A 16,741-nucleotide genomic window follows, 5' to 3' on the forward strand; every position below is an offset into this window, starting at 1 on the left:
AGTGAAAACTGGTGGTAAGCTGCATCCTCAGTGAACTGTGGCTGTGTAGTCAAGGTATAATGCAGTAAACAGTGTGACAAGAGTACGAACTCTGTGATCCAAGTGTGAAGACCCTATTGCAATCACTGGCTGTCTTAACACAAACATACATAACCCTGTTTACTCTTTACAGATCTGGTTTGCTCAGAAGTTGCTTTATGTGCCATACAACCACTGTCATATGGATACAAACCTCATGCAGGAGTAAGGCTTCATGCAGCAGAATCTTATCTTTAATAAAGTGCTATTTTTCATACGTACCTACAGATGCTGGCATTTCTCCCCACTGTAAAACAGTCTCCTTTGTGAAATGCCCATATATATCAATGTAGATGCCTTCATCTTCATAGGTGAGTAAAAGCTCCATTCCGCTGGTATTTGGGAGGATGATAATGGCATGTGGGCGAATCGTCCCCTGGATCTAGAATCATATTTTACTAAGATTTATATCAGAAAATGGACTGCAATTTTAGTGACTACATCAATCTAACTAGCTTGGCAGAGCAATAAAAAGAAGTAGCTCATGGCTCATGGAAAGTGAAAGAAATGCCTGCTTTCAGAAAGACGGTACAGTTTGCTAGCTAGCCTCTGAAACAGGCTTTCTCCCCTCCTCCCCCCTTGGAATACGACAGTAGGTTTGCAAACAAATCAACGTTCAATATTTCACTTTATATTTACCAGTATTAATTGGTTTCAAGAATCCATGGAGCCACTGAGACACAATAATATTTACTTACTCACTCAGAAAACACTTGCATTATATAAATAGAAGAAAGGTGAAATAAATTTGAATTCACAATGACTTCAGAAGATGAAGGAAGGACAAAAGCATCCACGTTCCAGGAAATCAGTGCTTTCACTTTCCATGATATTTCCCTATCCCTACTCACAAGCTAAAACCTGTAAATTTAACGATATTTACAGCAAATTGAAAAGTTACCTGGACCTTTTAAACACAAGCCACTCTCTGTCCTTCCCTTCCCACATCCTTCACTAAAAAAAGTTCCCCATTTAAATGCCATTCAGCATACATTTTCTGTGTGCCACAGGAGCAGTGCATGTCACTCACACAAATTATTTTAACAGCTGTTCAATGCACTAGAATCTCTCCCAGAAGCCAACATGTCCCAAGCGAAAAAAAAAGTCTAAGTATTACAGCCATGAAGGTGGGATTTTATGAAAGCATTCTTGAAAGAAAAAGAGGACAGCCTTAAAAAAAAAAGTAACAGAGCATTTCCTTGTTTAAAGCACTACTCAAAACAGGATGTTAAACAGTAAATTAAACCTACAATTAAGATTTCTATAGGAAGCATATGACTGGAGTTTCTACATCATTTGCACAAGCCAGCAACACACAGATCATTTTTTCTTCAAGCACATAGATTTATGCACACCATAAGGGCACAATGAACAGTAAAAGAAGCACTGAAGCTGTACTTGCCAAACTGAATACACTCAGGCCAACCACTTGACTCCATGCCTCCGCAACAACTATCCGTAAAACTAGAACGGGTATCCAGAGTCGCAGAGCGATTTTAATGCGTTGCCTTGGTACTTGCATGAGCGATCGAAGCAGGTAAGAGATGAAGAAAGAGGTGGGGAACCAGGAAAAGAGGCTACCAGAAAGCAAGAGTATCTGAAGTCAGCCTGTTAAAGTCTGGTCTGTTGCCACCACAAAGCTCCTGGAGAGAATTATCCAATTCTAGCAGATGCTCTTTAAAATAATAAAATACCAAAAAAGAGAGAGCCACTGTAGCAGCAGATTTATTTCAGGTCTGAGACTCTAAAGGGAAAATATATTTTTAGTGCATGCTAACTTCTGGTTGAAGAGCACACACAAATGGAATCAGTCCTAAAGGTGCCCCACATACTCAGGACAGTCACGTGGGAAATCTCCCTCATCGGGTACATAATTATTATTCGCAGCCTGATGAAAAACTAAAGCCTCTAAGCAGGTTCACTTTTTTCTTTGCTTTTCTTATCTTGGGCAATTATGCTAATAATCTTTTTGACAAGTCATTAGTCACCTTGCTTGGCAGCCAGCTTCCAGGGATGGTATGCAGGCACCGGGCTTACACTTATAAACTGATGTGAATTTTTCATAGTTGCATAGTTAACAAAGCTACTAATTGTCAGATTAAATAAACCCTCTAACAAAACAAATATTAAGTCCCTTAAAAAAATCCAACAAAGAAATAAACAGTACAACCTTTTAGCAGGGGATTCAACAGTTTGCTCTGAACAGCTAGAAAAGTTACTTTTTAATTGACAGAAGTTTATAAACTCCACAGCCATCCTCCAACATTGTGTCCACCAGAAACACAGGTCTGACAGAGTTTGGAGGCTGGCACTTGTCAGGGCAGCAGAGCGATCAAGTGGCTTGCACGGGAGGTTTGGAAACGGGCTGAGAGTGGAGAAAAAGAAGTTCAAAACAAAAGGGTTCGAGGCACAGGCTGCAACATGCAGATCTGGGATGAGCTTTCTTCAGAGCGTAACATGGGGACGTGCTGCCTTGGGATACAAGGAGGCCGTGGTACCCGGGCGAGCTAACCCTCGGCCCCCACCGAGCTCTGTTGACTTCAGGGAGGTTTCTGAGCGTGCACAGGAGTTTCCTTGCCAGGAGCATCCCATCAGACTGGAGCCATAGCAACCTGCTAGTTTTCTGGACCTAAGTCCCCAAGTTTGTCTGACTTTTGGGAATCACAGCTTGGAAAGGAACTATTTATAACAGCTAAAAAACAAGCAAGCAAACAAACAAACAAACAAAAAGATGGACAGCCCCATGCCAGTCATTCAGTTCTGCAGGGGAATTACTTTTCTCTGAGTTTTAGCAGGAATTTAGTGATCAACATCATCTCAATGAACACATGCACAATGCAATATGGACACGTCAACCTAAAATCAACATCTGCATGCCAACTTCTTGACAACCTAATGAGAAAAGCCTGAGGAAAATGTGAAAATTCTTTTGAATTTAGGGACTGATTTCACGGGCAACTGAACAGTAAGAAGATGAGCAAATTTATTGAGTCTGGAAGTCGGGTTTCTGCAACGTCATGACTGAAAGGCAAATCACATTTGCACACAGAGCCTGGATGTGTAATCATGCGAAACAAATGCAGCTTTGGTCCATGGTGAATAAACAGGGATTATTCATGTGCGCACATGTATACCTGGCTCCTCTAGCTACAGGTACTCACTTGTGCAAGGGTAACATGCTTACAGTGGATCAAGATTAAAATATGTTGCAACAGTCTTTGTAATCCAGGCCAAAATTCAGCTCAGTTCAGTGATAATTTAATCATCTTGTTAGCAAGATTGAAAAGCATAGTGGCAGATTGTGAGTCACCTAAATTCATGTAGATATTACTGTGTCTTTCATTGCTTAAGAAGTCCTAAATTCCTAGGATAAATTAATTAAAAATAGTACTGTCCATACAACAGGCTTTCTGACATTAAACCGTTAAAATTGATATTCTAAATGCGATAAATGCCTTTAACAAAACTTCAGTGTTATAAAAGTATGTGAAAAGTGGTTTTCTATTAGCTGGCATACAATAATTATTCTCTTACCCTGTCTTTTGATAAAGAGCACAACTCTTAACCTGATCATCAATATACAGCCCAAAGAACAGAGGTGTTCACGTAATCTTTTGGAGTATCTTACGTGTGTTGGAAGGTACAGGTCATACACAGATCCAGAGTCCACATCAATAGCGTGAAAGCCTACTAGTGAGCCATATATGACTTTCAATCTTTGCCCGTTTTCAACGGTCAGGTCAACTGAGAGTGGTTTGTGATGAAGTGAGATGAAGGACTGGAAAAAGAAAAATACGCTATATGACACAATAAAGCTGCTGGTTTACAGATCTACACATGTGACCTTAAGAATTTTCAAAACTCAAAAGCTGAACAGCTATTCTTGTTAAATGGTATGTTACATTTAAGGAACTAAGTATCCATCACCCACTGAGCTGCAAGGAAAGCTGGAAAATTCACCTGTGTATGGAAAGAAATCCAGATTCTAGAAACGGACTAGGCAAAAATTAGGCTGAGTACCATTCATGTTCAATTTCCTCCTCTTTCAAGGGAATCAGCATCAACTTTGTGAAATCAAATGTACATTCTGGCACAGCACTGAAACAAGTTATTCACATCTAACAGAATCATGACTGTGACAGTTTTAGGCCTGCCATCTCCAATGTATGTCAAATGAGCTATGTTTTCTTTAAAAGAATACTCATTTTATCTGTAACTAGAAATAAATGTTACACAAAACAACAAAAAGCAAAAGCTAAGAGCAGATGAGAGACAGCGAGAGACAGCGATACGTCTGAACGAAAGTCAAGTTTCACCTACCTTAAAAGCCATGAATTTGTGATAAGGCTTTGGAGCCCAAGCATAAACCTCCACTGAGTTTTTCAAAGCAATTACAAGGAATTTGATTCTCTCGTATTTTACTGTAATACAAGAAAAGCAATTCCTTAGGTACCAGACAGACACTTAAATCAAAGACCATCTCATCACATGAAATAATTTCAATGGACTGCTTGTAGAGGTAGACATTATCCAGCAAGGGAGACTAATGGATTCTCACATCAGTGTTTAATATCACCAGTGATAATACCTTGACTGAAAACCTATAGTTCATTTATTCTCAGTAAAGCCAGATGACTGTTAACAACATTTACATTTTTTCATATATCTATTAAAAAAAAAATAAATCTTACTATTCAGAAGAAAAGGTCTTAACCCTACAGCTAAGCCAACCTACTTTAACTGTGAACACACCAACATTGCTGGTTGTGAATACGCGACTTTTGGTCGTTTCTGGCTGAACAATTCTGTTACACTCTGCAGGATGAATTTTCATTTCTCTGTCCATGTGTGGGGTTAAATCCTGATGTGCTAGTGTGGGCGAAGGACTCCCATGTTTCTGAGATGAGTCAGCATTTAAGAGAGGAGCATTTTCTCTAAGTTGATTAAGGTCATGCTGGGCCCGTCCAGAATAAATGAAGAAGCATGCATCAAAAATTAAGGCTTCTTTGTACATTGTGTTTTCACTCTGCCAGAGACAAACATTTGCTTTGGAAACAGAACACTCGGGTATCACACCCCAACGCACTCACCCTTCATCTTATATTCAGTGTCTGCTTGGTAGGGATTTTTAAAAGATGCAGGAGTTACGCTACTGAAGGAAGGTTTGTTTGCTGTGGGAGGAGGACTTCACCAGCCCTTGCTCCTTACAAAAGGAGCAGTTCACAGCGGCCAAACACACAGCAAAAGCACGAAGATTGGGTAAGGATGGACACTGCTCAGGAAAATCTCACATAGACAGAGAAAGAAAAAAAACCAACCCAAACTCCATTAAAATGCAGAACAGCACATCCCTTTCCTCTTGTACCTGGACAAATGGCTGTAAAAGCAAAGGTCAAGATACAAGAAGATTCTCCAAGAGAAAAACAACAGCAGCTTCTTCTGTCAAAGAAGTAAGAGTCACTTGTCACATGTAAACACAGAAGCTCCTACCAAATGTTTACCTGATTTTAGGATAACTATTTTTCTTGAAAAAAACCCCACAGCAAACCCAAAGATGAGCAGCTGAAGTGGAATAGGTGGGTGCTTAGCTATGATCACAAAGAAAGTAACAACCCACGTCTGTTTCACATTCTTTCTTGGATTTAACCCTTGCCACTTTTCAAGCCATGAGATACAAACAAAAAAAAATGTCAGACAAGGTATTTATGAGAGCCAGCCACCTTGCTGTCTCCTGCACTCCTCTGTATCGTCTCTCTATTTGACTTTGAAAAAAGTGCCACTTCGATATACCTTCTTTCACCAAAGCAAAACTCACACCATACATCACACCCCCTCACACAGTTCAATGACAGAAACTATCACAATACTGATGTTCGTCTTCAGGAATGAACTGCCTGAAAGCCAAATAAAAGCAAGATGTTTTTTCAACTGCTACAGTATCACTTCCAGTGTGTAAGTTTAAACAAAGATAGATTTAGGTCTCCTATGATCTAGAGAGCGGGATGAGCTGTAGCGCATCCAATCTGATCTACCTATGGACAGCCTACAAATATGAGTTACTAGCACTTTACTAGTCCATTTTCTTAGTAGTTACTCAGGGCTAGGAGGGAAGCTGAATAGCAAGGAGCTGGAAAACATCAGTCTAATTAAAACTTCAAGTAACTACAGAACTTCTAAGCCACTGACTGAGCAACAGACCAGGGCTGGCACTCCCTTCTTCCAGCTGTCACAGGGAATACCCGTAACGTCATCCGGTAACTGCTGCACAACGAGATGCTACCTGGAATGACAGGGAGCAAATCATCTGCCACATAAAACAACAGGGTTTGAAAGAACTCCGAGATGTTCAGCCCAATATAATCCTGAAACAGAGCTGAAGAAAAATGCTGGTGTCACGAGATGCAGAAGGATGATTAAGCAGCTCTCCAAGAAAAAACCAAAACGTCCTTACCGACTTTGTAGTGTACGCAGCCTTCCAGGTCACCCACAGACACCCAGCCTTGCCGCTTCTCCACCTCTGGATCATTGCGCAAAATTTTATTTCTTAGCCATGATAGGTAATATACCCTCAACTTATTCTTCTTCCCTAGGATTTGGAAAAAAAAAGACAGATGTAACGCTTTAGCTCGCTGAAGCACAAACTCTCCCACACTTACAAAAAGCCAGAGTTTTGTGACCTTCAGTACAGTGGGTCTTTGTGCCTCGTCAAGGTGAGAGAAAAGCCCAACAGCACAAAAGAAAAGCCCTGTGCAATGGTCACACGCAGGAGGGAACAGGGACATGAGCAATCCTGTGGCATTTGGCACACGTGCATGTGACTCAAGCTTCATGCAAGATCTTCACACCTGTCTAAAATTCTCCCCTCAGGCCAAAGAATAGGTCTCTATGGACACATGTATTATCAGAAATAATCAGACTATCTGGCATTTACTCTTTGATGTGAAGTAAAGAACACAGGTATGGCCTACAACGGCCATTCTGAATAAGTGACTCAATTAGTTCTAATTAACTGACAATCTTAATTACAAGTAGCTATTTTCTTTTGGATGCCTTTCCAGATGGGAATTACTTTGTCATCTTTCATCTCAGTCAGTCTTTCTGTTGCTTTAGTTCATAAGCACACACGGTCAACAGCAGTCTGGGATCACAGGGTTAGTTTGAAGGAGGAGGACTATGCCACACAAGCAACTGGACCTGGCAATGTGGGACAAACAGCTCTCACCATCACTTACCACGGTGAGACCAGATTGGAGACAAGGAGCTGCCACTCCTTGCTGGACCTACATCTCTGACCTTGTTATGTGTTAAGCATCCTCTGAGGCCGCTCTCGTCCATGGGGAACAAGGGCCTCGGTACCTTGCGGGGCAGAGTCCAAGCTGTTTGCAGCAGAGGCTGAAGACACTACTCCATTTAACGTTACTGATGCTTTCACACTACAGACCAGTCTCATGTTACTGCTCATACATCTTGTTGAACACAGAATGAGGTTATTTAATGATGTTTTAATAGAATTGCGCTGAGACAGATGCTCGCCCATCACAGAAACAAGCAGACTGACAAACTATAACTTGCTGAGAACCGGTTCATTTTAAGGTTATGAAACACTGCATACTTCCCACAAACCATTTTATACATTAGCCACGTAATGAAATATCCCAAAGCCTCTCTGAAATGAGAACGTAAATGTTACAAATTCAAGAGAGTTTTCCTATTAACAAGAATAACTGTCCTGTGATTTTCTGTAAGAGGAAATTCCTCAACCTAGTTTATAGCCTAATTCTTCTTTTTAATTGCTTCCAACCCCAATGCAGGTCAGATACTTTTAGACACTGAACCAACCTGATATAGTAATTAGCACATTGAGTCCTTCCAGAACATCCATTTGCTGGAATCGTCTCCTTGTAATCAGCGAATAAACTCTTCCTTGCCCACTTCTGTCCAGCAGCCACAATCCATTCTCTGTTCCCACCAGTAAATTTACTCCTGTTGATACATGGAAAAACATACTGCATAAATCACCTAATGATTCAGAGACCACCGAGTGTTCGTTGTTTTGAGAACTGATTCTTACTTAGTCTCACTTAATGGTACCTGACAATTTCTCTGTTGCTCTGTGGATAACCTCCCAAAAAAATGAATAGAAAAAGGATCTCACACTACAGTTTTTACCCAGCAGAACACTTACACGCCCATGTAACTTGAAGGATGAGTAGTTCAGCTGAAGTCAATGTTGATTTAAACAAAAAGCAGAACGCTTTGCAAACTCAGACTTCTCAGGTGACCTTGGAAAGTGCCTGTGAGCACTGCAAAAGTCCCAGTCCAGCACCACAAGAGATCCAACTAAATGATCTAGGAGTCTCTACTAATTAAAAAAATACAAATAACGATAATAATAAATATCACTCTTTCCCCAGACACAACACTCAAATCACAGGAGGACCAAACTTGTGGGAGGAAGGGCTGCTGTTACGAGGAAGCAGAGTGTTCGTGTGAAAACGGTCCGTGTTTTGCAAGAACGCTTTCAATGCCAAATTAAAGGAGTGAGTCCATCTGAAATCCAACTGCTCCCAAGGAAGTGAAGGCTCCAGTGGGTTGCTGACATCAGAGGATGTCAAAAATTGTGTTCAGCTAGCACGACAGCTACATTTCCTAATCAGCAGGCTCTGAAGAAATGACACCAGGTATCTTGCTATAACAACCTCCTCTACTGGCAATGCTCTAACGGGTACCTGGTGCTCTTCAGCCTTAACACACATTTAATTACAGAGCTGCCACACAGCTCTGTTCTTAATTTAAAATCTTGGACTCATATAAATATACATTACACAAAATCTGTGAAGCTGTAAACTGGAAATCTACATTTCCTTTGGATAATGTTTCACCTACTTCATTCATTTTCACCTACTTCATTCGTTTTCCACTCCAGACTCAAAAAGTGAGGATTAAAAGGCTGGGCAAGTCCAGTGGAATACGTCTATTATGCTGAAGTAGAAAGACGGTTAAAACAACTCGAGAGCTTAGCTGCTGTGAGACTGGGACAACGTCTACAGTTGCTGAAGACTGATCTGACTACCCTCATCTTGGTTTCACACCATGTGAAGCTGACCCTGTAAAAACGGTGATCCAGCGAGGTTCTGAGTAAGCACTGACAGCAGGAACTGAGGAAGCCATGCTTTTGGAAAGACTGACAACCTGACCTGCTTCAGATTCTTGGAATACCTAACACACGTGACAGCAAAAGGCTTCAGATTTGGATTATCCACCGGGTCACGGCTTAGTGTGATCAGCTGTACTCATATGCAGCTAAGAAAAGACTAAATATCATAAGCCGCATAAGTTACTAAAACATTTGCAACTTTTGGCTCTTCCAGCGAGCACAGTTTCAATCTGGTGCCTGATCAAAATGTTTTCTCATTCTGATGCACAAAATCCTTTGCAACCATAAGTCATCTGTTTGCCATCTTCTACCAGGCAGGCAGCGTCATGCGAGTGACGCAGGTATCAACGCAGTGATCCACTCCAGGACTTTCTGACAGGCGAGGCGCAATACAACTGTGAAATCTGCCTGGCGTACACTGCCAGCCTCTCCTGCTGCTGCCTTCCCGCCATACACACGCCCGAGTACTTCTGAGCTTACCCCACAAAGCAGCACAAAGGACCTCCGAGTTGAATTTCTTCTTGTATTTACGAATTTCCGGACTGTCACTCTGTGGGCGGATATTCGTTGGGTTGACGTTGACAATGGAGCCCTTCCTCGCATTTTCTCTCCTGACAGGCTCAGGTTTTGCATTAGACGCTGGAATCAAAGACATATGCAATCATGAAACATGCGAGTGTTTGGCTACATCTCACATTTGACCTGTTTATAGCAGAATGAAAGAAACCCCAGAGGGCTGAGAAAACACCTCATGAGCACTACATAGCCAGACAAAAAACCCCATACATCTGGAAAATTCCTCGAGCACTCCCGAGTGAGCATTGTGGTAACACAGCAGCGTAGAGCAAGCCACATCTGGAAGAAGGGCTGAAGCAGTACAATGAAAATTCATAGCGAGGTGGGGTTTCAGTTTCTGGAGACGTTACTGCCAGTTTCCATTTCCAAGCAAGAAGCCCTCCCCACTCCTGAAAACAAAAAAGGAATCAGGAGTGACATTTTATGAGAAGGGTAAAGCATACTTACGAGAAGTACAGGATGGTCCTGCTGGGCTGGTGGGAGGGGTGATTGGCAGAAGCCTAGGATCTATGAATGAAGTAAACGATGTTGTGGACGATGTACTGCTCTTTGAAGGCGTGCTTTCAGTGCACGGGGTCTACAATGAAAAACAAGAGCTGCTTCAGGAAGATGCTGCTGGGGGTGCAGACAACACCCAGCAACGCAGTACCCCTGAGGTTCAAAAGAAACGGCACGTGGCATGCTTAGACATGATGAATAGTCTTAGAGCAGCAGACACATGGTACAAATTCAGTGACGGATGAGGAGGCCTGAGCAGGGAGCTGGGTCGGGAGGCTCAGCCAGGCACTGCAATAACCAGTCCGCAGAAGAAGAGCCCATCGCTCGCTCCCGGGGATCACTTCCATCTTGTCTGCAACAGGGCGCTGCTCAAATCTCTCTGCAGCAAGGAGGACGCTGGTGCCTCAGGTAAGGCAGTGTAGGACGTGATCCCTGACAGAGCTGTTGCCTGCCTCCAGCGACGCGCTTCTCCAAGGGACCCCTGTGCTGGAGTCCCTCTGGGGCTGCCGAGAGATGCTGCCCCAGCCCCTGTGTACTCCCACCCGACACTCGGATGGAAGAAAGCCAGGGACAACAAGCAGAGGCAGACCAGAGCGCTGTGTGGCTGACCCGACAGATAAAGGAGCAGAGGGTACAAGCCCTTCTGGCTTGTGTAAAAGGGGAGGAAAAAAGGAAGGAAAGAAAAGGGAGCAGAGATGGGGGCTAACAAATGGGACAATAAAATGTTAGGGAGCTCAAGATTTCTTATCCGTCCCCAAGATAAAACTTTTAAAGGAAAGAAGGGATGTGGTGAAAAATCATAAAAAGAGACAGGATAAATGAAGTTAAAAGGCTGTCAATCTCAGGCTCCTCAGGGCTGGAGAAAAATGGTGGTACAGTTCATTCAATCTGTAATTTCTCTTACTTTATTCAGAGGTTTGTTCTGAGATTCCTGGCTCGTCAGTGGCACTTTTGGTGGGTTCACAGAGGAGTCTGAAATTTGGCTTTGCTGGAGGAGATCTGGCAGCAGATAGTTCTGGTTGTTTACACTCCAGAGGCCTTCTTGGGTGCTAGAAATTTGTTTCCCTAAAACCTGATCCTGCACATGAGAACATACAGTTAAACTATGCATTTAGCATACTTCCAATGCACTATGCAACTCATGTTAATTAGGACAATAAATAATGAGCATACAGGGAGGGGTGCTCTGCGTGATGCTTCATGTAAGGACAAACTATAGAAAGATGAAAATAAAATTTAAATACAGAAGTGCATGGCAAACACCTGAGACATCAACACAGGCTTCCACTCCCTGCAGCGCTCCACAAATGATTCTCACCTACGTTACCTCAACCACAGGTAAAGAAGCAACTTCATCCTCTTGAGACAGAATCAAGTGACTTGTCCTAGAGTTACAGATTCGACCTCTACCTACCACAGCCAGAAGTAGGTACTTCTCAGTTCTGCACCTGCATTTAGTTCAAAGCCCCTGACCATTCATTTCATTGCTACTTCGATTTACTGAATTAGGAGACCTTACTCTAGAATGATAACATTCAGTAGGATCCAGCATCAGCATTTCCAGTACACAATGATGCTTGGTACTGCAGACCTCGCTTACAGGATCCACCAGCTCCAAGCAAATACTTGTAAACTACGCAAGGTGTGAGGCACCACACAAGCTCTCTCCCTGACAGCCCAAAAAACGGAGTCATAGGTTGGCTTCTGGGAATACATGGCTAGAAGCTTTGAGAGGAAGAAAGATGGGATGGGTAAAGGAGGTGGTGTTCCAGATGGGGAGGACAGTACAGAGGGATCTACCCCGTCTGTGATGGGTCAGGGTACCCGAACACCATCGGCACTGGTATGTAGAGAGTGACAGAAGCCAACTGCTACACTAGAAAATTCCTCCCGAATTACACCGAAGCAAAAAACACCACCAAACTCGAGCAGCTTCTGGCTAGTTGAATTCAAGGCAAATCTGTGCATTCTACTGACTTTGATAAACAACCTACTGAAATCAGATCAGCTTTTTTGAATTCTGGCCAAAATATGGAAAAAAAAAAACCCATGTAGGTAATTATAAAGAAAAGAAATTTGCCTTTTAAAAGCCAAGTAATTAACTAGAAATCAAATTAACGCTGTAAGTATTTTACATTTTAATGTAGATATAAAAAACCCAAACCAAACCAAAACATAGACAGCAGTATTTGAGATTAGGGAATCAAGCCAGCATGGGTCCTTTTTGTTCAGTTGTGAGTCGGACTCAGCTGAGCTGAAAACCAAACCCTGATTTGAATCATTTGGGCAGTTTGGTACACCCTTAACCACTCAGCCCAGTTCACACTGATGGGCTGGGGAAAGGAATGTTGGAAGAAGTCGTAGAGATTCATGAAGAGTGTGGTTGGTGAAACAGAGCTGGGAGGAATGGATAGGATTCTCCGTGAGCAGGAGGGAGAAGACTGGAAGGCACCATAGAGATTTGCGAGGAGAGGTGGCAGTCATCTGTCTGTTCTCCCTCCTGCATTGTCCTCCCCAAACCTATCAGAAAATGTGGCCTCCACTCTTTCCCATCTTCCCTAACCCTCAGTCTGGGCCTCAAAGACCTCATCCCTCTCCTTTCCCTCAAGCAGCCTATTTCCAGTCCCCGGATATCAGGGAAAACAGAAAGCACTGGGCTGGTTTTGCCACAAGAAAATACTGGTTTTGCCCCGTTTATAATTCCTTCTCTGACACAGGGTCTCTTCTCCTCGAGGATGGTGGGACAAAGGCGAAGTGGGACTCTGTCCCCAGTCAGGAAGGATGCCACTCTGGTCTGAAGATTAGAAATTACACCAGAGGTAAACTCCTTTTTCTTCTTAGCCTTGTCACAGCTCATGCAAGTAGCTCTGGGAGAAACACCAGTTTTACAGCAATTTATTTTCCCTGTCTGTGAAATGAGAGTACGCTCAGTAGTAGGCGAGAAGTGCTCTGACACCGAATGCAAGTCTTATTACTGTAATTTTTTTGTTTTCGACCACAAAAAACATTGTTCTGCTTTGTCTGTCTTCATCTTTTCTGCACTAATATTTATCACAGGGGAAAATCCACATGACTTGAAGTCTCTGCTAGAAACTACAGCTGAGCAGGAACCACAACATGACATGTGAGATGAGATGTATTTTTGCTAACCCGTCAGGGAGAGATGAAGTGTTTTTCCCCTCTTCTGTAAGTAGTAAGAGGTAGTTCGCTTTAAGTTGGAATAAAAAAGCTCAAGATTTTTAAAAATAGCAACAATGCACAGCAACAATAATCAGCAGTATTGCTTTTTGCAGCCTGCCCAGTGCTTCAAGAAATACGTTGACATCAGAAACTACTACCAGGTCAATAACCAGGACAAATAAAGCAGCGCAATTTTGTACCTAAATGTAAGCATTTTTACAGGAAGCACAAAACCTGAAACTACACATTTTTTCAAGGCTTATAGCTATAATTTGCAATGACAGAGCAGGACTTCAGAGTGAAAAAGCTGCTGAGAAGAAATTGATACAGCGTTTATCATGCACATTAACGACCTGAGTCCCCCCCTGCTGTACCCACCCCCTTACAAATGGCCAAATTACCTTCTGTTCTGCGATGGTGCTTTGGGGTTTCAGTTCAATTCCATCTGGTACTCTCGTCCTTGAGAAATCTGCCACTCTGCTGCTTAGCAGTTGCCTGGTAACAAACTCCAATTAATGAACAGAACTACTTCGGGGGGGGCGCAGGGAAGCCCAAAAAGCAAAAAAACCCACATGTACATGTTCAAAAGTGAGCATAATTAACAGTCACTAGTTACACTTAAAGGTGCTTGTACAAAAGCAAGCTGATTAGTCTGTGGATGTGCCTGAACGGACTCGAGCCTGAGGACCGCTCACACACAGGAGGAAGCTCTCCCCACCTCGACGGAGAGCACCCTTTCATCTCCCTGAATTTCACCCATCATTTTTCAGACACTGCATAGTTCAGGCAAGTGAGCACTGGTCTGTCAAGCTGCCATTTGAGAAGTGCACACTTCAAAACATGTCCTGTCTCCCCTCGTACACTATCCTGGGGGGTGCGACGAGCTACCCTGCTCTCCAGAGAAAGAGCATCACCTGCACTTGCAAGAGGGAGAGCCGCAGCTCTGCTATATGCTGGTAGCAGGGACCTCTCTGCCAGTGCCTACTGGGACAGGCTATGCTGGAATTTAATACTGTGAATCAGTCCCTGAAACACGGACATCCTTCACCTTCAGTACAAAGAAACAAAGAAAATGTTGCCCAGTGCACACAGAGACAACATAAGAGCTGCTGGACTGGCTGGGGGCAAATGCCCACCTAGCCCAGTATCCTGTCTCCAACGGTGACCAAACGCAGACACCTAAAGAAAAAGTAAGAACAAGACGAGCATCTGTTGGGATATACCCCAGCATACTATCACTTCCCACAAAACCAGCGGCACCTTTGCATTTTAAACTTTTTCACCTAAGTGGAACTGTCTCAAACTTTTGTCAGCGAGGCTCTGGCCCCATTTTGGTGTATTTCCACCCCACATTATTTATTTCTTCCACTTATTTCTTACTGCAACCCATTTAAACCTGTTACATTTCTGCCTCCTTCCCACTAATTATAAAACTGACTGGATTCAGGATGCTGATGTGAAGGGCTCTACAGTGCGATGCCACAACTGGCAGGAGAGTGTATGTTTCTGGTTTGTTTCTTTTTCTTTTCATGTTGCCCAATGCGATAACAATGAAGGTTTGGTGAGAGAGCTACCGACTTAAGACGGTTGTGAAGAAGCAGAAGGTTTTATGGCTTTTTTTTGTTGTTTATTTTTTGGTTTTGGGTCCCCCCTTCTATGGGAAGGGTAAATATTTGCATAGTAAACTTAGAAGGAATGGCAAGATATGGAGTAGGGTCAATGGTGTGTGCAAGGACCTGTTCTTATCAGGAAAGCAAGCAGCAGCTAATCTTAAATGATGTCAACCTTCCACTTATTAGGGGGAGGAAAGCAATTCCTAGCCAAGCACACACCTGCACTCACCTTGTTCAAATTTTGCTAGGGAACAGCATATAAAGAGCAGTGAGAGGAAACTGAACTATACGAAATGAGCCCCAGGAAACTCTGTGTTTTAGGGGAAATGTGAATGCTGCAGGCATTGAAGGAGGAAGCACTCTCAGTAGAGTAGGAGAAAGTAGCAGCAATGGAACAGATATAGCTGTACAAGCAGGTAAGATGCTGGATCACATACACAGACAAACTTTCCTTAAAACAAAAACTTGGTCTGTGTGAAAGAATTCTGACTCATCTTGCTGAAAAGGAAAACAAGACCACAAGTTGTTTTATTGGTAAAAGACAGTGGCCCTTAGCCCTGGCTTCCTCGGAAATGAGCCTTCTCAGGATGGTTAACAACCTCCGTCCAAGAGAATATGAAGCTCTTTCTCTTGCACATGTGCATGTCCCAAGTCTAGTCCTGCTGGGCACCTCCATGAAAGCTGGAACACGGACATCAAAAGCTGTTCCACAGCCCAGGCAAGAACAAGAAAACACGGATTGTTTTCAGCAGCCAACTAAATCTTGGCCTAAGATGTCTCAGCCAAAGCCCACGCAGAAACACTCCTCCAGACTGCAAGGGGCTTCAGATCCTGCATTCACATGCTTTAGATAGCAAGAAAAACAAAAACCTTCACTTTATCCAGAATATGCAAAGTTTCGATGCTGGCTGCTGCCTTCACTTTGCTTACTATCCTTTTTGCTATTTACTTGGTAGTAATCAGGATATATTTCCCAAAGTATCTATCTTTTAATATAAATGGCGTTCAGCTGGGGTGAAGGGACTTGGTTAACAGACAAGATTATACATTTGATTTTACAGGAGTTCTTGCGGTGGCTGCGTGCAGAGGAAGGCAAACCTGACAGGGACCATTCTGCTAATTCCACTTCTCTAGAGGACTGGTTGATCTCACACACAGAGGGGATGCAAATAACACATGCAGATTTCCAAAGGCAGTGGTACCACTCCTTCAAATCATTACAGCATGCAAGGATCACAGCAATCTAACACTTACACAGCAAAGTCATTGCTACAGGGCAAATCCATATTTTTATGTAGAGTCTTTCTGAGTTCTAGGATGAATTCTATGACCTAGAGTGAATAAAACTTCTTACAGATCAGAATAAGGTGGTTTGGAAGAGGAGCAGTAAGAAAATAAAGGCACTGCAGTAAAAAGACAGCTCTTTCAGGTGCACTGAATAAGCGACAAGATTTTTAACATCCTCCCTCTTCATCCCTCAGCTTTGAAAATGAACTTCAGAAATGCAAATCAGGAGCATATGCCAGCGCAAAACCGCTACCTTCTTGAGAGCAGCACAGGGGAAAGGACTGGTACCAGGCCAAGGCAATAGCTTGCCAATAGTGCTACAAATCTGTGCGTCTCCTCCTGAAGACTGACA

The 16,741-nt window shown here is 42.9% G+C and overlaps 1 protein-coding gene across 4 annotated transcripts in view; it reads right to left on the reverse strand.

The window, feature by feature from the left end:
* Positions 1-16,741, reverse strand: part of NRK (Nik related kinase) — a 109,373-nt gene that overhangs the window by 11,263 nt on the left and 81,369 nt on the right. For all 4 annotated transcript variants that reach the window (XM_075435251.1, XM_075435253.1, XM_075435252.1 and 1 more), the window contains 9 exons: positions 13,891-13,984; positions 11,214-11,387; positions 10,259-10,388; positions 9,716-9,874; positions 7,918-8,061; positions 6,530-6,664; positions 4,399-4,499; positions 3,707-3,856; positions 301-460 (listed from right to left, as the gene is read on the reverse strand). In XM_075435251.1, coding sequence (XP_075291366.1) covers positions 301-460; positions 3,707-3,856; positions 4,399-4,499; positions 6,530-6,664; positions 7,918-8,061; positions 9,716-9,874; positions 10,259-10,388; positions 11,214-11,387; positions 13,891-13,984 — 1,247 coding nt within the window. The remainder of the gene's footprint in view (positions 1-300; positions 461-3,706; positions 3,857-4,398; positions 4,500-6,529; positions 6,665-7,917; positions 8,062-9,715; positions 9,875-10,258; positions 10,389-11,213; positions 11,388-13,890; positions 13,985-16,741) is intronic.

The sequence above is a fragment of the Opisthocomus hoazin genome, chromosome 14 (genome assembly GCF_030867145.1).
Source record: "Opisthocomus hoazin isolate bOpiHoa1 chromosome 14, bOpiHoa1.hap1, whole genome shotgun sequence".
In the NCBI taxonomy this organism is placed as follows: Eukaryota; Metazoa; Chordata; class Aves; order Opisthocomiformes; family Opisthocomidae; genus Opisthocomus; species Opisthocomus hoazin.